Raw genomic sequence first — 21254 nt, forward strand, 5'->3', positions numbered from 1 at the left:
TCTTAGGCAGGCAGGGTGCTTATTCAAGGGAGCCTTGTAGGTGCAAGGCCCTGGTTTTCATTCCCAGCCCCAGCTGGGATCCTGAGCACTGCCAGGTGTGATCTTTACCATCAGTTTTAAGAGTGTCTTAGGGGGCCTGGAGCAATAGCACAGCGAGTAGGGCATTTGCCTTGCATGCGGCAGACCTGGGTTCAATTCCCAGCATCCCTTATGATTCCTGGAGCACCACCAAGAGTGATCCCTGAGTGCAGAGCCAGGAGTAACCCCTGAGCATAGCCGGGTGTGACCCAAAAAGAAAAAAAAAAGAGTATCTTAGAAACCACCAAAAGTGAGCAGGGAGATGTTCTGGCTCCAGGTCTGAGCCTGCATGGCCCTGCTCTTTTAAACAAGCAGTCTCATGACAGATGAGAACTTTTTGATTAGTGGCGTCTGAACCACTCCCACTCCACTCCTTTGCTTGAATAGCCTGTAACATGCAGGTTAGAGTCAGGCCTTCTACGTGTGCTCTTCAGTTCAAGCCCTGGGAATAGTCATTAGAATCCAGTGATTGTCAGTAAGGGAGGAAACTTTAACTACACAGTCGATTGTAGATTCACCCCACTGGTCCGTCTGTCCATCCATGCATCTATCTAAGCCATCTATTTATCCATCACACTCAATCCATCTGTCACATAACTAACCAGTCAACCATCTATCAATCTGTTCATCCCCATCCGTCACACAACCAACCAACCAACCAACCAATTTACAGTCTAGGCATCCATTCACTCATCATTACATAAATAATCAACTAACAATTTCGCCATCTTTTCATCTACATAACCCTCCAGGCATCTAGTCATTCATCCATCTGAATATCCAAGAGAAATATGTAAATAATCGTATAAGCAGTGATGTACTGGTACAAGTTCAGTCATTGCCAATCTGGAGTCAGGGGTAAAGCTATGGTGTATGTTTGTGGTGTAAGTATTTCCATCACAGTTGAATTCAAGATACTTTCATGGCCAATACAGGGCCATGAAAATATGCAAAGTAGCCTCCTGTTATAGACTATTTCTACCATATAGCTACAGATAACTTCACAACCATAGGAAATTATAAAGTATAACAGTTAAAAATTATTCATTGAATATTATTTGTTAAGATAACTTAAAGTTTTCTCTAACAACTGTTACATTTTGTAAGCAGAATGCAAAATCCCTGAAGTATCAGGATTATATTCTAAAACGTTTGGACCAGTTGACAATCCTACCAGTATGTGGGTCCCCTTCTCCCCACATCTACACCAACGCTGGATGTTTTTGTGACGTGTGCCAGTGTCACCAGTGTTGAAAGGACATCTCACAGACTGTTTTTCTAAAGTCTGTATTTGCTTGACCTGGAGAGACTATCCATGTTCCGGCCACTTTCAGTTTTGAATGGAAGAGGATTTGGGGAATTTGTGTTTGGCTGACACCCTGAGAGTGGGGACAACAAGTTTGTGCCTTCCATGAAGTATTCTGCACTGAATGAGGACCAGCAGGTAGTGTCCCAGTTGCTCAAGGTGTGGGAGAGGGCAGGGTGCCCTAATGGAGAAATGCCTGGTTTCCAGGGCAGGGTGAGGGTGGGGCAAGGGATACTCCCCGGGGAAGGACTCAGGAAACCACAGAGCTTGCCCATCCCCGGGAGTACCCACCCTGTCCTCATAGGTGACATTTGAGTGAGAGGGAAGGAATAGGATATAGGGCCCTGAAAACATTTTCCTAGCGGTTATCATACTTAATTTTCAGTGTCCCAGGAGACAGGACAAGGAGGACTTAGGAGCAACTGGTCTACTAAGAAGCTCAGGGAGGTGCCACCTTGCACCTGTGAGTTAACCTCTGCTTCCCAAGTTCTGATGAATCTCTGGGCTTTCTACAAGGCTCCCTTGAGGGAACTGATGATGTGTTAAAAACTGCAGTCACGTGTCCTTGCTTTCCCAGGATCCACCTGATAGTGAGGACAGAACACAGATTGCATGACAGGTGTCTCTAATGTCTGTCTCATCTGTCTCCCATGCCAATCTGCACTGCCAGGCTCCATGTGAAGCCAACCTTAGCCTACCAGGCTGAAAGTGGCCAGGAAGTCTTAGAAGGAGCAGAGGTCTGGCCTGCAACAAAACGAGGTTCTGGATGCAAGCTGCACTTACTCCCTTAATCCACACACTCTTGGGGTGTCGAGTGTTGGGGGGACCCTCTGAATCATATCATGCTTTGACTTGCTGAGATGTTAAGGGGGGGGTGCAGTAGTTTAGGTTTTCTGGATGGGGACATGGAGGTTCACATCTGTTGGTGTGCAGGAGCTATTCCTGGTGTGGTGCTTGGGGATTGCTCCCAGTGGTACTCAGGGTCCATGTGGTATGTGAACTCAGGGCTTCACACAGCCAAGGTGAATTTTCTACCACTGAACTCCATCCTGGCTAGGATGCTGTCATTTTTGTTGTTGTTGTTTGTTTAATTTAGGCACATATACAAGAGACATGTCTTCAAAAACTGTTGGGAGTCTGTTTGACTTAGCCGCACAGGACATGGCAAAAAACCCTGTAAGCTTTTCGTAGGCGACATCATTAAGCCCACACAAAGATGACAGTCTCAGAAATGAAAGCAGAGCCTGGAGATGCTATTGTTACATCGCTTTTATTTAGAGAACTAGGGCAGCCAGAGAGAAAGTAAAAAACTCAGAGCCTCCCAGTATGTTTTCTTCACCAAAGCCAGGGGTGAATTTAGCTGTAGGTGGCTAGACAGTACCTGTGACGGGTGGAAGGTGGGCAGCTCCAACTCTAACATTGCTCGTCTTTGTTATGAAGGCAATGAACAATCACTAGTTGCCTCTGGTGAAGTAAACATGAGCAAAGAGAAAAGGCACCTGAATTCTCGTCCCCAGACTGGCCCACGCAAGCAGTCTCAGGCAGCAGAGTGGAAGTTTCAGTGCAGATGTCCTCAGGAGGCCCACCAAGCCCTGCACAATGGCTGTCTGCAGCACTGGCTGTAACGGCATCCCCGTCAGGATCCTGCCCTTACCGCCTGGCCAGAGAGCTCCTTCATGATGGTGAAGCATAGGCGCTCTGCTGGCTTCCTGGGAAGGGTTCACCATGCAGTTGCATGGTCATGGTCACTGGTGACCCAGCAGGGGAAGCATCTGAATAGATGTCCTCAAAATGAGAAAAGACAAAGTCATGCTATTTGCTGCTACGTGGATAGATCTGGAAAGTATCATGCTGAGTGAAGTTAGGAGGCAGACAGAGAATGATCGCTCTCATATGTGGCATGTAACAAAGCATAGTTGGGGACCAACAGAGGCCCAAAGGCAACAGAAACTGAGAACTGCTCTTCAGTAGCAAGCTTATGGAGGGTGGGGGGATAGGATGGGCAGGGAGCAAAGGGACAAGGAAGGGAAGTGGACACTCTGGTGGAGGGTGTGATGCTGGGATGTTTTATGCATGAAACCATACCATTAACAGTATTGTGAACAATGGTTCCCAAATAAAAGCATTTTTTAATGTCTGTGAAGAAATTTTGTTTGGCTTTTGCCCATTTTGGTCAACCAGTTTCTAATTCTGTCCTTACAATTACAAAATAAACTTATGACTAGAGAATCTTCAATTATTGACATTAATGCCATTATGTATACATGTAAATGCATATGTATGTATGTATATATACATACATCCACGATGTGTGTATATGTATATACACACAAATATATAAAATGGAAAAATATCATTATGTTATGTTCCTAAAATTCTCTAGCATGTTACCCACTATTTTTACCCACTGAAATCCTTATTGCTTAAATGCATTTGTATTGAAATACACAGCTTTTTAAAGGAACTGAATGAATAAAGCAGAATAGCATTTTTAATATATCCACATACACACGTAAAAAAATAATTAAAAAAAAACAGAATGACCCTATACATCTTTTATTTGCATTTTTACCTCATAACACATTGAAGCATTTCCCAAAGCATTAAATATTTTTCAAAAATATGGTTTTTAATGGCTAAAGTATTCCCTTCTATGTATGCAACATCCATTATTTATCTATTTCCCATTTAAAACTGCTTTCAACTCTTTTCTATTAAAAAATGCTGATAAACAATGACTCTGTTCACAGTCTTCAATTTTTTACTTGGAATAAATTTGAGAATATGAGTTACCTTCATGAGGTTTTCATGAATATGATTGATAGTCTATATAATTGCTGAGAGACAGTGCTTGGCACAGAGCATTCAATAATTGGTAGCTCAAAACAGGAAATCAAGCACCTAAGCGAAAAGGCCAGTTGTATGGGGGCCAGGGGCTGAGTGTGGACAGCAGTGGACCCCAGCCCACTGGGCCGATGGTATGGAATAGGCCACAGGGCGGAGGGCGAGAGGAGAGGGGTGCTTTTTGCTCTCAGGGGTGGGTGGGCCTGCAATGCACAGAATGAAACAGATCCTCACTTGGAATCGGGACTCCTGGCTGTCCCTCAGTGACCTTCTCGCACACGCCCTTGGCACTGCACGCCCCCCTGTTCACCGTTGTGGAGGGACTGTACTCCTCTCCAGAGCCAGAGGCCTTCCCCGTGGCAGGGCACTGTGCTCAGAGAACATCCTAGATCATGTTCTCTAAATGATTCATTAGCTATTCTCGTTGGTGGCAAACATAATTTTTAAAAGGGAAATAAGCTGAGAACCTTGCAACATGGCTTCCTGGAGGGGCTCCCTGGGCTACACAGGATGGACCCCGGCAGCTTCCTGTCTGCAGGTGACTCACAGCACACCTGCCTATGGAACGAGGGGTGGGGGCTGGAGACTCCCAAGCAGTTCTCTGGGGGACTGGGGGGCTACTCCCAGCAATACTCAGCCAGCCATGCCCATTGCTGTGCTAGGCCTCGAGAATTCAGCCCTGCTGGGGCCATGCTGCACCCAAGACCAGCAGGGCTACCCTGGCAATGCTCAGGGGGCCCCAGGCCAGGCCCAGCGAGGCTCAAGAGGCTTGGAGGCATTGGAGATAGAACCCAGGGCTGAGTGAAGGCAGGGCATGTGCTCTAACCCCCCGTACTATCTTCCTAGCACCCACCCCCTTTGCCCCACCACCACCACCACCACACACACAGCACAATTCTTTAAAAGAATGAAGAAATGACACCCTAATTTCTCCATGATGCAACAACAGGCTGGTTTTACAAAGAGATGAAAAAGTTGATGAGCTGAGCGAAGCACCCCTTCCCCGTTACATGGGGGGCTGCGGGGGGTGGGGGGGACCATGCCAGTGCCTGTCTGCTAACTCTGTGCTCTAGAATGGAAGATTTGATTAGTTGGTGTCCGGACACAGCCTGGTCAATGCAGAGCTGGCCTGGAGGAAGTCGGGGTAATGAGGGTCTGGAATGTTGTGGGCAGAGAACACTGAGGGCGCCCACAGTGAGACCTCTCTAGAGAGACACTCTCTCCCCTCCTCTACCAGCAGGAGCTTTCCGGGACAAGCACGTGCCTCCCTTCCCCGCGGGTTGGAGGCTCAGGCTCAGCCCCTGGCTCTCTCGTCCAGAGCTTTTCAGGATCTTCAGTGGCCCCGTTATTTCCAATGGAAGGCTTCCCACTGGAAACCAATTTCTATTTGGTCCCCAAAAGGCAGAGTCTTAAAGAGATTTTCATTCTTTGGGAACTGTAAGCAAGGGGTGGGCTTCCTGTCTTTTCTTCTTTGCCAGTGCTTGCTCCCAGGCACCCGGAGACTTCCCGTCTCCCTGTCTGTCTGTCTGTCATGTTGCCCATAAGGGCAGTGCGACTGGCCACCACCAAAACTAAGAAAGCAGAACCCCAGGGTTGGAAAGTTGTAGCACCCAGACGCTCCCCACAGTGGCTCTTTCGGGGTTCACTGTGGGGCCGGTTTTAGAGGTACGCATCTCTTCCCCCACCCACCCACCCCAGGTTCAGGGGCCAGGCACGGCCCTAGGCCTCGGGGATGGGGGTGTTGCAGTTCCCGTGGTAGATCTTGACATGGCCCTCGCACCGGAAGTAGGCGTCGAAGACATCGCTGTAGCCGTGGTCCCTCCACCAGGTGCACAGCTGCCGGTTCCAGGTGCAGTCGAGCACGTGGAAGAGCTCCGGGTGCTCCATGCCGATCATGGTGAAGAAGTCCTGGTCCCCGAGGTGGCCGCGGAAGTGGTACTTGTCGGCCAGTCGCTGCACCTGCCCGGGCTCCAGCAGGTGGCTGTAGAGCGAGGACTGGCGCATGGCCTCCAGGTTCAGCAGCATCACCCCGCTGTTGAAGCCAGGGAGCCCGTCGGGCGGAGGGCCCCCGACCTGGGTCTTGGGGTTCTCCTGGCGGAACTGCCAGAACGTGTGCCTGGGAGGAGGGAGAGAGCACAGGTCAGCTTGGAGCAGCATGCATCTGCAAGGGAGTCTGGGTCTTCGCCACCGCCAGGAGGGGAGGAGGGGACGTTTCACTCGTTTTACAGGCCAAGATGAAGACAGTGTGTCTCCTACCAGCGGCAAGTGGCAGGCAGACCTTGAGCTTGACCCAAGTTCATGTTCTTCCCACCATTCTCTGCCACGGCAACTCATCACTGTCCTCTCTCACCACACCGCACAGCGCCCATGCTGACAGAGGAAGTGGAGACATCCGGGTGATATTGTCAGCAGGAAACTGATTGGTCTTTAGGGAGGCGATCTGATTGGCTGGTCTGTGTAACAACTCAAATTGATTGGTTTTCACACACTTGTTAATTTCGATCGCAACCAATCGGAAACAGGGGCGGGTATTGGTGAGGTATATAAGCACAGGTCATGGGCTGCTGAAATTAGTGGTCCTAGTAAAGAAAAAAAGCTACCCTAGAGCTGCTGGGTGGGGGGGGTTCTAAATAGGGCGCTGTTGACCTTTTGCAAGCTGTACCCCTAAGAATGCAGAAGCTGGAAGCACGACTTCTCCAGGTTCTTCCCTCACCATCCTATTCACTCCTCATGACCCCTGCAATCGGGGTGCTTTCTGAGATAATACAAGACATCCCCACCGAGGAAACTGAGGCATAGAGTGGGTGTCACACAGCTAGTGATCAGCAGATGCAACCACCAGAATTCTGGTCTCAGAGTTCATATCATTCCATGTGTGTTTAGGGGCCACTCCTGACCTGGGCTGGGGGCCACTGGGGCCTTTCTTGTGAGGCAAGTGCTCTCCAACTGAGCCACATCTTAAGATTTCAACAATCGATGCCTAAAACTATTTCTTTTTAAATTTGACAACAAAGGAGGAAATGGGTTGGAATTTCACAGCTGTGAATAATTCCGTAGCACCTGGTATACAGTGAAATCTTAACTTGAAGATTCTGTCTCTTGCTAGTTGGGAATAGGAAAAAGACCCTTTTGAAATAGACCATTCTCTTCTCTTTTTAAAGTCTGTTTCTAGGGGCCAGAGTGATAGTACAGTGGGTAGGGCACTTGTGTTGCACATGGCCAACCCGGATTCAGTCCCTGTCATTTGTATGGTCCTTCGAGCACTGCCAGGAATAATTCCTGGGTGCTGGCTGAACCAGGAATAACCCCAAAGCTTTGCTGGATGTGACTCAAAAACAAAAACAAAACCTGTTTTTATTTTTAAACAAGTTTTACTTTTAAAACAAGTGAGGTGGGAAAAAAATAAATAGTTAAGAAGGTGTTTGGGGCTGCAGAACTCTGGGTCTTTTGAATTAGTTCATATTTCTTTTTTATTTTATTTTGTGTGTGTGTGTGTCTGCTTTTTTGGGTCACACCCGGTGGCGATGCACAGGTGTTACTCCTGGCTCTGCACTCAGGAATCACCCCTGGTGGTGCTTGAGGGTCCATATAGGATGCTGGGAATCAAACCCGGGTCAGCTGCATGCAAGGCATATGCCCTACCCACTGTGCTATCTCTCCAGCCCCAAATTAGTTCATATTTCATAGTTAGAGGGTTGTTTTTTAAAGAACATGGTCATCTTTCCCAATTTTGTATTATTTGTATGTTGTTTATGTCAAAAATACCACATTTTATTAAAATGTTTTTTTAATTACAGGGAGGTGGGAGGGGGATATAAACAGTCTAGGCAGAGTTTTCACCCTGGTCTTTGTGATCCTGAAGGGGAAAGGAGAGAGCAAAGCAGGGCGATCGATGCTGAGGATGGCTGGGAAGGAGAGGCAGCCGCAGCGCACTGGCTGAAACAAACTCCTTTTCTGCTCTAAAATAAGCCTCGTTCATGAGGAGCCCCTCCACGCCCACTGCTGCCTTGGCTCATCCGGGAGAAGAGCAGAGGGGTCCTGATGTGGAAGTGTTCAGAAGGGACTCCATCTTTTACTTTGGGGGTGTGGTCCCAGGTGGTTCTTAGGAGCCCCACTAACAGTCAGTCCTCAACCAACCAGTCCAGTGGTTCAACAGAAGGACTGGAAGATTCAATGCGCTTGGGCCCTGCAGGGCATACCTGCAGCAGCGCTTAGAGGCCTCCAGGGATGCCCTGGGGAATGGCAGGGACTCTGTGGTGTCAGGATTTCCAAAAGCAAAAAAAAAGGAGGGTGGAATCTCACACACGCCTATGGGTTCCAGCCTCAGAGTGAAGAGTGTATAATGGGGGTATGGATGTGGCTGTCCCCTGTTCCCTAAGCACCTGGAAGCAAGAAGTCAAGACTCCAGAACGGAACCCTTGTAGCTGCAGAGACCTCTGGGAAACAGGAGGAAATGGGGGGCACAGGAAACGGAAACAGCTCATGAGGCCACTGGCTGCCCTGCCAAGCGGCCCAAGCCTGCGGGTTGTCACCCCCCAGGGTCCCTCTCTCTAGCAGCCCCCAACCCCTGTGGGGGCTCACAGAGAAATCCAGACCCCTCACACAACCCCCTTGGCCCCAAGCCCAAAGTGCAGGGCTCTGTGGAGAGACCATCAGGGACTGGGCCATGCAGGGTGCTGAGGACACTAGGTGAGCAGGGGAGCCCTGTCTGGGGAAGCCCGACCAGGGCCGTGCTGTCCAGGGCCGTGCTGTCCAGGGCCCGGCCAGCAGCAGCTGCAGCAGACATGGAAACCCTCCGGCTTCCTCTGAGGGGGGCACAGGGTCTTGGCCGGGACATAACCTTTTCTCCAAAGCAGTGTGAGCAGTGTGTGTGAGTGTGTGTGTGTGTGTGTGTGTGTGTGTGTGTGTGTGTATAAAACCTTTTCTCCAAAGCAGTGTGAGCAGTATGTGTGTGTGTGTGTATGCACGTGCGCACACGAGCACACACACACACACACACACACACACACACACACACACACACACACACACAATTCCAGCAATCAAAAGCCTCCTGCAGAGGAAAAGGCCCTGCTGGTCATCCAGAGTTCAACCCGGGGAGAAAACAAGGCCTTTTGTGGGTCCCTGCAGGACGGGTCGGAGGAACAGACTCCGGAGAGGGGGCGGAGACTTGGCTCTGGTGGCTGCGGATGGATACAGATGGGTTCCCCGGCTCTCAGCCCCACTGGCCCCAAAGGCGCCCTCAGCGCTGCAGCTGGGGCCCGGCTGGCAGCAAGGAGAGCAGGCTGCATGCAGAGACCGTGAGAAGCCTTGGGCTCCTTTGGGGTGGGCCCAGGGCTGGCCTCATGCCTGCAGGCCCTCAGTGCCCAGAAGGCGGGACAGGGCTTTGCCCTCCCTCCTGCCCCCAGCCCTCGCTTTCACCTCTGCCTCCCACCGCCCGCGTCACCTCTTTCTGATTTCTGCAGGCAGCCCAGGCATGAGACCGAACCAGCTGCTGTGTCTAAACGGCCCCTCTGAGCACCCAGGGCCTGGCCTCGAGCCTGCCCAAACAACCAGCTCCCCCCGGGACCGCCCACCACCCCCACGCAGCTGGCTTCCTCCTGGCCGGCCTGTTGTCCTCTCCTTTGAAAGGAAGGGGAGGGAGCAAATTCCCCCAAACTGTCTCCTCCCACACCCCAAAGGTGCCGGGCTGGACAGCATGTCCAGGGGGCGAACAACAGACACAACTCATCCCAGATGAGCGGGCACGCTAGCGCCCCCTCTGCGCCCCAGCCTCCAAGCATGCTGGGCAGGAGGGGTAGGGGGGGCTCAGAGGGGCGTGGCCAGCAGGCGTGAGTGAGTGTATGCACAGGAGAGACCGGCATGCTTATTCATTCAGAGATGCAGACCGAGCCCCACGGTGCATGGAGCGTCCACGTCCCCAGAGATCAACACTGTTTAAGACAAACTGGGGTGGGGTTGGTGATAGCACAGCTATTAGGGCATTTGCCTTGCATGTGGCCAACCCAGGTTTGATTCCCAGCATCCCATAAGGTCCCCCGAGCACCACTAGGAGTCAATCCTGAGTGCAGAGCCAGGAGTAACCCCTGAGCATCGCCGGGTGTGACCCAAAAAGAAAAAAGAAGGAACCCACAAAAGGCCTGCTCTGGGTTGGGCGGGCACAGACCAGCCAAAAGCCACAGTCTGTGCTGAGATGGGATGACCTCACATTCAGGAACTTGCATCCCCCCTAAGGACGGCTCCTTCAGTCTGGGTGGGGGGAGGGACCTGGAGGGAGACCAGGACCATTCTGGGAGGAAAGTCTGAGGAGGGGACACTTACCTGGAGGCTGAGTGTCTCCCAGGGACTAAAGGTGGATCACCAGAGGTGAGGTTGGGAGGGGGAAGGCAGGGCGAGGAGCAGACAGGCGGGGTGGGGAAGCAGCCATGGGGGGGTGGGGGAGGGAGACACAGGGAGAAGGAAATCGGGGATTTGGGAGCAACCTGCAGGTGCGTGCTGGGGAGGAGGGTGTGTGGTCAGGAGGGGGTGCGTGGTCAGGAGGAGGGCGCATGCTTGGGATGCTTGGGAGAAGGTTTCTGTCCTGAGTGCTGGGTACAGGACATGCGGCTGCAGCCACCCCCCCCCCCCACCTCGCACTGAGCTTGGTGCTGCTGGCCTGGTGCCCTGCTGGCCCTCTCCCACCTGGACCCCCGAGGAGATGGCGACCCAACAGGCCTTCTCCCTCTGCAGACCAGCCGCAGCTCAGTGGTTCTGGAGCAGGCCAAAGTGAGCGTTCCTGTGTGTGCACGCTCTTCCTGGCTCTTCCTGCCCACATTTCTCCAAACCCCCTACGGGGCTGGGGGACCTCAAGGAACCGAGACATGGACCAGCATGGCCTGAGGAAAGTCACATTCTCTTCCCAGATAACCGGGAGCAAACTTATCTGTTTCTGCTCCTTCCAGACACGCTCACAGCGGCCCCTTCTCTTGACCATTCCTGCACCATTGCACTAGTTCCCGGGGAAGATTGCATGCCCGCTGCGCCCCACCCCACCCACCGGAGTAGATCCCCCCTTAGCTGCCTCTGCTACAGTCTCTCCCACCCTCCCTCCACCAGGCTTGCTGGGGTCCTGCCATCTGAGCTGCTCTCCATAAAAGCAGCAACTCACTGAGGCTGCCTTGCCGGATGCCCAGGTCTGCAGGAAGGGGTACCCAGACTGCATGAGGAGCCAGGCTGGCCAGTTCTTTGTGGGTCGAGCACCAGGCCTGAGGGGAGGGAGGCCGACTGACAGCCAGGAGGGGAGCGAAGGTGCAGCGTGGAATTCTCACAGTCAGAGCAGAGCTGGTATTCCGCTAGACATTGGTCCAAGCTGCTCCCGGGGGAGAGTGAGGGCATCTTCCAAAGGCACCGGCAGTGTGTCTCTGCTGGGCATGGCCCTGGAGCCTTCTGGGGTCCTCCCTTTTTCTGAGAATGAACAGCCCCCACAGATCCAGCCCTCAACTGCATCCAAGCTGACCCATATCTTCTCTTCACATACCTGTACCCTCGGAGACATGCCCCCCCCCCACACATCTGGGGGTGATTGGAGCAGCTCAAGTTCTGGGGAGGCGCCTGCAAGACCTCAGTCCCAGGAGGCATGAAGGGACCCCAGAGGTGCACGCAAAGGTCCCGACTGAGCTGGACCAGCCAGAGGGAGGCACCAGGCCACCTGCCTGCCCTGGGCACAGCCTCCCCAGGTCTTGGGAGACCCACAGACCCTGCCAGTCACCCAGACAGAAGCTCTGCCCCCCGCCGATGCCAGGGCTGCCGAAAGGCAGGACGGGGATGGCTGTCAGCCCACACCTGGCTGCACTCCTCCGGGGATGCCGAGAAACCTGTGCCAACCAAGTTCTTTAAGTTTCCTGCCCACCAGGCAGGGCTCCTCCAGGCAACCCTTGGCCCTGGAGGTGCAGAGCAGATTTGGGGATGCACACGGAGGGCAAAGTGTCCCCTCTGGGGCTGTACCCAGCTCTGCCTCCACTCCCCCTCCTGAGCTGTGCACAGGGAAGGGGTGAAGGGTAGCACTTCCCACACAGTGCCCCCTTCGAACAAGTGTGTGGAGAGTGAGAGGAAGTGGGAATGATTCCTGAGCCCTGCCCCTGTTCAGAATAGCAGCAATATCCAGTGAGAGACAGTCCCTGGCACTGGCATAGAGCTGAGCTGAGCTGATGCCAGAATGCAGACAACTGTGCATGCAGGCACGCACATACACACACACGGACATGTACAGGCAACGCAGACACACCTTCACATGTGCACGCACACACGGGCAGCTGCCACGCAGTTCTGATGACAAACTAGCCGCTCAGGAAGCAGCATGCAGGAGCTCTAAGCCCCTGAACTCGCTTTCCACATGCTCGTGGCCATGGGGCCGTGAGGCCAGCACTATTGGTCTGGACACAGTCACGGCGCTGCAGGGAATCTATTATCTATGATAAACCCACCTCCATGACCCTGTGCAAGTAAGTGTCTGATGAAGAATGAGATGCAGCAACCGGAGTCGAGAGCTTATTCTGTGTCGAGGCTAAGGAAAACGTCATCTGTGTGGCTTTGCTGAGATTTAGGATCTGTTTCTCGCTGGGAAAAAATGGAAGAGAGGAGGGAGCAGAGAAAGCCATCCTGGCTATAGTCTATTAAAAGCAGGGGCTAGGGATATAGCCCAGTGGTTATATCCTCATAGTATGAGGACCTGGAGTACAGCACGCCCTGGCACCACACACACACACACACACACACACACACACACACACACACACACGCACACACACACCTGGACACCTAGACACACTTGAAGAAGCTAATCCAAGGACTTGCCTCTCCAACAGGCTCCCCATAGCCATTTCCTGTTTATTAATAGTGAAGGCAACTCTCACTGGGCACCAAGCACCAGGCATGACATCAAGTTCTCTCCTCTGCGCATCAAGCACCATACTCGGGGCTTTATGACTATTTTCTTCAGTCTTTACAGCCACCTCAAAGGCAGATTATTATTTCCCATGTATCAAGAAGGCAGCAGAGTCTTGGGGAAATGAAACAACGAGAGAGTGGTCGAATCGGGGTGTTAAATCATCCCAGGCCCCAAGCTCACATCTCCCCGGATCTCCCTGGCATCTGCAGACACCTCTACTTGAACAGGAGCAGTTTTAGAAAGGAAGGCGCCCCCACAAAGCGATGCCCCTGCCGGCTTCCAGCACAAACACCAGAAGGGTCAGTTCACCTGCCACCTCCCGGGGCGCGGTGGGAGAGGAGAGACCACCCCTGAGCATGTGCAGGCCCCTATCACCTCCAATTCATCTGCAGCTGACATCCTAGGGGTGGGGTGCAGAGGGGTGTGTCTGCAGCCCAATCCCCTTGGTTCTTAAGGACCCCAGTGAATAGGGGAGCTCACCCCCTTGGTCTCACCCCCCAACAAATTATCTGTAATGATGCTTTTGGCAAATGAGGGCACATTTTGTTGTACTGGTGATTAGGGCTTTGGACACAGAAAATCGGAGGTGGGGGGTGGGGAGAGGTACACAGTTCAACCCATTGAAGGAGTGAGAAAAAATGGAGGAAGCCATAGAGAAAACAAGAAAAAGAGAGAGAGGCAGAAGTGAGGGGGAGAGGGAGCCAGAGGGTAGAGAGGGAGCGGGAAACAGCGGGATTTTCTCTGCTGCCTGGCCAGAAGACTTCTCCAGGCAAGTGTGGTGTGATATCCCGCACTTCCTGGAAGGTGTGTCTGCCAGCAGCAGGCACAGGATCTGCCAACTGGGACCAAGCATGAACCCACGGACCGTAATTGGCTCCTAATTCTGCCCTCAAGGTAATGACCTTGCATGGCTTAGGGGCTCCTGCCGCCTTCAAGCTGGGGACACCATCAGACTCTACAGAGACGCTGTCTAAGAGTTTCTTTTTAACAAGAAAAAAAAATCACATCAAAGGAATAAAATTCATGGGGATGAAATCCTTACTCCACACTTCCAGGGGCTGTGAGGGCCGGGCGGGGGATATGTGTCCATATAAGACGTTTGCTTGCTCTAACAGAAGCTGGCTGCAGACGGCAAGCGTGTCCCTCTGCAGAGTGGGCACTGGCATGGGCTGTGCTCCCGAGAGGGCTCACTGCAGCTACGGTTTAGTGGGCATGACTGCGGCTGTAGTGTAAAGCTGCACGTGCCAACCTGTGTATGCCAGGTTCTGGGCTTCTGATCTTGAAACCATCCTTGGAGAGCAAGACTTGAAGCTCCTTGGACATCAGCTCTGCACACCTTACTCATGCCTGTCCCCTGCTCTGCAGATGCCACTGAGACTCAAGCCACCAAGAAGGCAGGGGGCTTCCCCAGGGCCACCCAAGGTAGAAGGAGCTCACTGTGTACCAGTTTGCCTCTCCACCTGCTCACGACTTCCCTTCCCGCCTTCCCCTCTTCTGGGCCTTTGGGAAAACATAACTTCAATTTTCATTTCTGTGGACTAACCACAGGCCCCAGAAAAGAAAAGTGGGGCGGGAAGAACTGTGTGGGGCTGGTTATGGAAACACCTGTTTTGTGGGGTCCACCCTTTCCAGGATCCTGGGAGAGAAATGAAGGACCCGAAGAAGCAATTCGTGGAAGAACCATGCCCATGGCAGAGAAGTGTCAGGAAAGAAGCTCAGATTCAACCGGAGTCAGAGAAATGAAAATCTAAGTCAGCCTAAGTTCTTTTCTTCTACCCGCCCAAGCTTGGCAATAGCCAGAAAGAACAGTTCATGCAGTGAAGCTGGAGAAATTCAGATGCTTCTGGACTACTAGGTACAAACTCTATTTTGGGGGAAACTACATTTGAGGGAGTGGGTGGGAAAAAAGAGTATGGGGATTGAGACACTTGCATTATTTGTGGTTGACCCAAGTTCAATCTCGCAGCACTGAATCCCCTGAGCACCACTGGGAGTGAACCCAAGCACAGAACGACGAGCAGCCCCGGAGTACTGCTCGGTATGGCTACAACCTTCCACTGAGGGGAAATGTGGAAATGTCTTTCAGATATAAAAATACTGTGGCTACCAGCTCAGCACTCTTACTAGGGTTTCTCTCCCTGCAAAGTGAAAGTTCTCGGTCCTAAAGCTCCTCACCCACCTACACAAGAATGTTTGTGAAACTGAAAACAAACAAACAACAACAACAAAAAAAACAAAAACCAAAAAGAAAACCCTCATAGATAAATTCAGTGCCCGTGGATACAAAAACAGTGGGGTAAAATATGGACTACCCTCTATGGAATATAGAAAGTGAAGTGCGCAGTATACTTTTCTTGAAAGTATTTATTGATGGACAAGAGAAGCAGGAGGCAGTAAGTGTTCTCTGTGATCCCATTTCTATAAAACAATTACTTGCTTTAAAAGTGTGTACAGAGACAAACGTGTTTAGTGGTGTGTATGATTGTGTAATTAGGTTTTGTTGTTATTGGTGATGGTGGGGGGCGGGTCCCAAACGATGTTCAGGGGATCTGGGGCTCAACGCAGGAGTCTGAGGATGCTGCAGTGCTGGGATATCTAGGTCACCCTGATGATGCTCAGGAGGCCCCCAGGGCCACACCAGGGAGTGCTCAGTGGTCAGGTGGTGCCAGGGCTTGAGCCTCTGGACCATCTCTCAGCCCCTCCCCCGCCCCCGAGAATTTTCAGAAGCACAGATAAAAGTATGGCAAGAGTCCAGGCGACTAAAATGCATTATTTAGTACAGATCTCTGACGGGAAACAAAGAAAACAAAAGCCATGGATCAATTACTCAGTGTCTGCCTCCCTCACAACCTTTACCTCCACTACACTCCAGGTCCTGTGCTAATGGATGAATGAAAGAAAGGTCACAATGGGGGAGGGGGCTATCCTTCTCTCTCCCAACCACACTCGCAACTCAGAGGGCTGTGGGAAGGGCAGATCCCTCCGCCACTGCCCCCAAGGAGCCAACTTGGAAATGAGATGGGACCCATTTCCTCCTTTCCCTAGAAGCTGTCCCAAAAGCTCCTAATCCCTGTAGCCAAGTCATGGCCCACCTCTGTGCTTCTCACCTATAGAAATCACGGACTGGTTCTTGTTATTATCACCTCCAGCAGTAAGGTCAGGAACCTTAGACTTTGGGGAGTCACCCCTGTGGTTCTTGGGCCATGGTTAACAGTGGCTTGTGTTAACATGAGACAGAGACAGAGAGACAGAGATTGAGAGAAAAGTGTTCAAGAGAGAAAGGTGTTCAAAAGAGAAAGCCTAAAAATGCAGAGAAAGATTTTTGGGAGGCTATATATAATTTCTGGGCTGGAGCGATAGCACAGCGGTAGGGCATTTGCCTTGCACGTGGCCGGCCTGACTGAGCCAGGTTCGATTCCTCCACCCTTCTCGAAGAGCCCAGCAAGCTACTGAGAGTATCTTGCCTGCATGGCAAAGCCTGGCAAGCTACCCATGAAGTATTCAATATGCCAAACACAGTAACAAGTCTCAAAATGGAGACGTTACTGGGCCTGCTTGAGCAGATCGATGAACAACGGGAAGACAGTGCTATTTAATTTCTCCTAATTGTGTCTGCTTGAAGTTCTTTGCACACACACACACACACACACACACACACACACACACACACACAGGACGAGAGAGAGAGAGAGAGAGAGAGAGACAGAGACAGAGACAGAGACAGAGACAGAGACAGAGACAGAGCGCACATCCACTCTACTTAGGGCAACACGGACTATTTTTTGAGATATGCTTTTTGGTGAGGTGTTTGCTGTTCTAGTTTGCATTGTGCTGAACTTTGCCCCATGCAGACTTCTGCTCTCTACTTGAAGTCTGACCCCCTGTGGGTCCAGGAAACAAACCATTTCCTGTCTCCCATGAAGGCAGGGTAGGGCTGACACAAGTCCAGCTTTTCTCTTATCTTGACTACATATCTTCAGCTCCTTTTGGTGGGGGGGGGGGGTGAGCAGGCGTTTCATGATGGCGGGTCAGGTGGGCTTGGAGAGGACAGAGGCCAAGACCCTAAGGGTCTGAGTCCTCCTGAGGAACCAATGGACACCATCCCTCTCAGGAGCAGTGGGGACGGGAAGGAGCGGGGCACAGGAAGGGAGAAAGTTCCAAGGCCCTTTCGGTTTCTGAAAGAGCTCCTGCAGAAGACCAAACTGCCCCATGCTCTAGCCTAGCCAATGTCCACCCCAGCTCCAAGCACCTTCCACATGGCAAGGCAGGCCATGCCCTTAAGGGGACTCATGCAGATGAGTCCAGAGGAGGATGAGATGGGAGGAATGGGAAGATGCCGACAGATCTCAAGACTAGCGTCTCGTGAGTCACTTCCCACACAAGGGACGGTGGAACATGGTGGCTGGCAAAGGCCATTCCAGATGTCACTGGCGCACTGGGGGTACATGCTAGAAGCTGCATAGAGACAACTAGGACTGGAATTTCAGTGCCAGGTTCTAGCAATGCTAGAAATTGCTTCCAAGGACAAAGATTGTTTAGGATTGTTTCTTGTTTTAGGATAGCCAAGAAAACAGAATAGATTTTTAAAATACGGTTTCTTAGCGCTGGAGAGAGAGCACAGCAGGGGTGCTTGCCTTTCCTGGGACCGATCTGGTTCAATCCCCGGCATCCCACATGGGCCCCTGAATGCCGTCAGGTATGATCCCTGAGCAGAGTCGGGTAAGCCCCAAGTACCGCCAGCTGTTAAATCAATGTGAAAAAACAAACACGCTTTGGGGAGTTCTGTTTGTATCCACGAGGCAGCAGCAAGCAGGTTCCGTCACTGCCTGGATCCTCAGTTGGCCTCTGGCGACACGCACAAAGCATCTCCACACTGGGAAAGGAGTGGAGCATGTCCACACGGACAAAGCATCTCCACGGGCACAGAGCTCCAGGAAGGGAAGTTGCCGGTGCTCTCTGGATCGCTCTATCCCTACAGTGCGATTGTTCCTGCTGAAGCCAGGCAACAAAAGGGAGCTGACACGCAAGGGAGTAGCTGGTAGCGGCAGAAAACCAACCATTGGGGCGCTGGATAACCCCCAGCCACTTTCTCCGGCTTGACACAAAGAACAGACCAGGACCAGCAATTCCTGGTGGGAACCGAAAGCCACGAGTGTCCATTCGCGGTCAGGTAGGGCTCCGCGCACAAGAGGTGCCTGGTACTGGACAGAGGATTCTAAGATGTTCTGCACATGCAGCTGAGCGGGACTGGCCAGGCGGGCAGTCTCCCGAAGGCCTCCTTTGTTCCACGCTGCTCAAGAATCCCAAACGCTTTAAAACTGCCTCGCTGTTTGCCTAGCTGTTTGTTCTCTTCTCAAAGGTCCTGAGATCACCGGCAGGCTTCCAAGAACAATGACTGCTAAGCAGTTGAAACAACAAGGCCCAGGGGGTCTCTGGCTGGAGGAGGGAGAGGGGGCAAGGAGAGGGCCACGGGGCTCGGGGGCTCTGTCCCCAGGCGCCCCCAGGACGGGAAGTCCCCACTGGGTCAGCAGGATTCCTGCCGGATGACCCGGGTGCCTTTCTGCAGGGTCGGGTTCCAGTCCAAACTCACGTGTTTGCTCTCTTCTTCTCTTGGAAGAGAAAAGGCTCCCGTTTCTACCTTCCCTGTCTCAGGCCGACACCCAGGCCCGATGCAGGTCAGGCCTAGAGGCGCATGGGCAGTCTGGGCTCCTCTCATTGCCATGGGGGGTACCCCCCTCTGAACACCATGGCTCAGAGGCAACCCCCGCCACCCACCTGCTCCATGAACCTGGGGGACAGTAGAGCTTACCTCAGTACCTCCTGGCTCCAAGGCCAGCTTTGAGCATCAAAACCACCGGCGCCTCCATTTGCTCATCTGGGCAATGGGGGTGATGTTCAGACCCGAGCTGGGGGACTTGTGTGAGGAGCAAGCCCCTGGCCTCCATAGGGAGTGCATGGCACAGTACCTGGCGTGATCCAACACCCCTGGCACATGGTCCTGGCAGGCGCCATGCCAGGGATCACACGACTGCCTTGCTCTCTGTGTCCTTAGCATCACAGTTTCCCCACCCGGGCAACCCTCCGGTGACTCGTGGTCCAAAGAAAGCACTCAGTAGTGGCCAAAGCGAAAGTTTAGTCCCGTTTGCATCATCCCAGGTCTAGGAGGACTCCCTTTCTCTCCAGCTCAGCCTCTACGAAGAAGGGGACGGGGGTGGGAACAGCGCCCCCTGCCGGCCTTGGGGGCTCCCAACACAGGCAGGCACATGGCATTCCCCCTCCCCCCCCCCCCCCCCCCCCACACACCCCTCCCCTCTGCAGGTCCATTTCTCAGGACTTCTGTCTCGGAGCCCTCAGCTGCGGCCTGCCTGGCCTCAGCAGTGCCCATAGTCTGGCTGGGGGTGGCCCATGCATCTGGTCTGGCCACTCAGTATGGGCCGGACATCTGGGCCGCTGCCCTCCCAGACACACTGCCAGTCTCACTGAGCAGCCATGGGCGTTCCCCGGGGTGTAAGCTTCCTTGGCCGGCGTGAAGACGTGTTCAACCCTCCAGCCTGGTACTTCCAGCTACGTAGCTTCGAAGAGAAAGACAACAAGAGGCGTCTCTGGTACAGTCATGATGGGGCAAGCCAGGGTCCCTGCACCCAGAAGGGTTGGCTATCAGTGGGGCCGCACCCTGCACCATCCCTGCTCCTCTCCTCCTCTTGCCCTGATCCCCACCCCCTTGCAGGGGTTCTGCAGAGAGTTTCTAGGGCTGTTGCTTCCTCCTGTGAGCTGTTCCCACACTGTGCTGCGAATCTCCCACCAGCCCTGCCAGAATATGTTCTGCTCCCCAAACCCACGGGGTTTCTTCTACGCCCTGGACCTTGGGTCCAGGAGCTACACTGGTCCAGGGTTGGAGAATGTCACCCCTCCCTCGAAAGGATGATGCACAGAAGGCACCTGGACAGGCCGGCTCCCTCTCTAGCACTGGCTGCTCCGCCCGAGGTGCTGTGCCAAAAGCAAATCTAAGATGCTTCCAGCACTGAGACCCCCAGAACCTTGGACTGCAGGGCCCCCGATGCCCACACCCCATCCGGGTGGGGAAGATATGACTCAGCCTCCCAGCAAGTCAGACACACGGCTTTTCTCAGGCACCGGAGGGTGAAGATCCTGACCAGAGTCCAGCCCGGAGCACCTGAAGCCTCCGACCCGCATCCCGGCCTTACTGAGACCACAGTTAGGTTTGCGGGGCCGGTTCCGGGGCCCATGAGCAGCGGAGTTCCACAAGGCAAGAGGGGCCCTGAGCGGCGAGAAGAGCACGTAGGGAGTCAGCTTTGGCGGGACCCTGAGAGGGAGGGCAGTGTCTCAAATCCTCTCACTGCCAACACCGAGCACCAGCAGGGGTGGACACGCTGCCCCGGGTGGCCTGGTTCGAGGACTGAAAGAGCACAAGGCCAGCACTGGACAGAGGCTGTGCGCATGATGCGGCGAGGCCAGACAGTGTGTAGGAGGCTGGGCCTGGGCTGACTCTCCCCTTAGTGACTGAGGGGTCACCTGGAGAGGCCCGCCCCACCCTCTAACACTGAAAGAGCTGCAGGGACAGTTTCTGTCCTCAAAATGCTGTGACGTTCATGACTGACTGTATCAACTGATGAGCTCGAATTAGCCTGGAACTAATTCAGTGCATATTTTTTAAGTACCTCTAATTTGCAAAAGAAAAATATTATATAAATTATATGTGTGTATATATATGTACACACACAGACACACACAGACACACAGACACACCTATCTCTGAAGGGCTTTGGATGCAACAGATGGAGGAAGGAAGGCACTGAGGGACCCACCCACCCATCACACAGTTTCACTGAGCTCCTCAGTGAGTCCGTCTCAGTACTGGGCTCACTGGAGTCTTCTTGGCTATCCAATCCCCACCAGCCTGCCCAGCCCTTCTGCGTCGGCTGGTCCAATTAATGCGGGATCTGATCACCGGTGTTGCCTCCCCACTTCTGAATGACGAGGCTTCAGGGATTCTGGGAGAGCAGGATGGCGGAGCTGCCTGAGTCACTAGCATCTGTAAGAGCACAGAGACACCCCTGGACACCTCTGCCGGGGAAGATG

The 21254-nt window shown here is 53.0% G+C and overlaps 1 protein-coding gene across 1 annotated transcript in view; it reads right to left on the minus strand.

Annotated features, from left to right (window-relative positions):
* Nucleotides 1-3924: 3924 nt before the first annotated feature.
* The window catches only part of XXYLT1 (xyloside xylosyltransferase 1), an 87804-nt gene continuing 70474 nt past the window's right edge, over nt 3925-21254 (minus strand). Inside the window, exon 4 of the mRNA XM_056121340.1 lies at nt 3925-6344. Within this exon, the coding sequence (XP_055977315.1) occupies nt 5948-6344 (397 nt within the window). The 3' untranslated portion in view covers nt 3925-5947. The remainder of the gene's footprint in view (nt 6345-21254) is intronic.

The sequence above is a fragment of the Sorex fumeus genome, unplaced genomic scaffold, assembly GCF_029834395.1.
Source record: "Sorex fumeus unplaced genomic scaffold, SorFum_2.1 ptg000044l, whole genome shotgun sequence".
NCBI lineage: Eukaryota > Metazoa > Chordata > Mammalia > Eulipotyphla > Soricidae > Sorex > Sorex fumeus.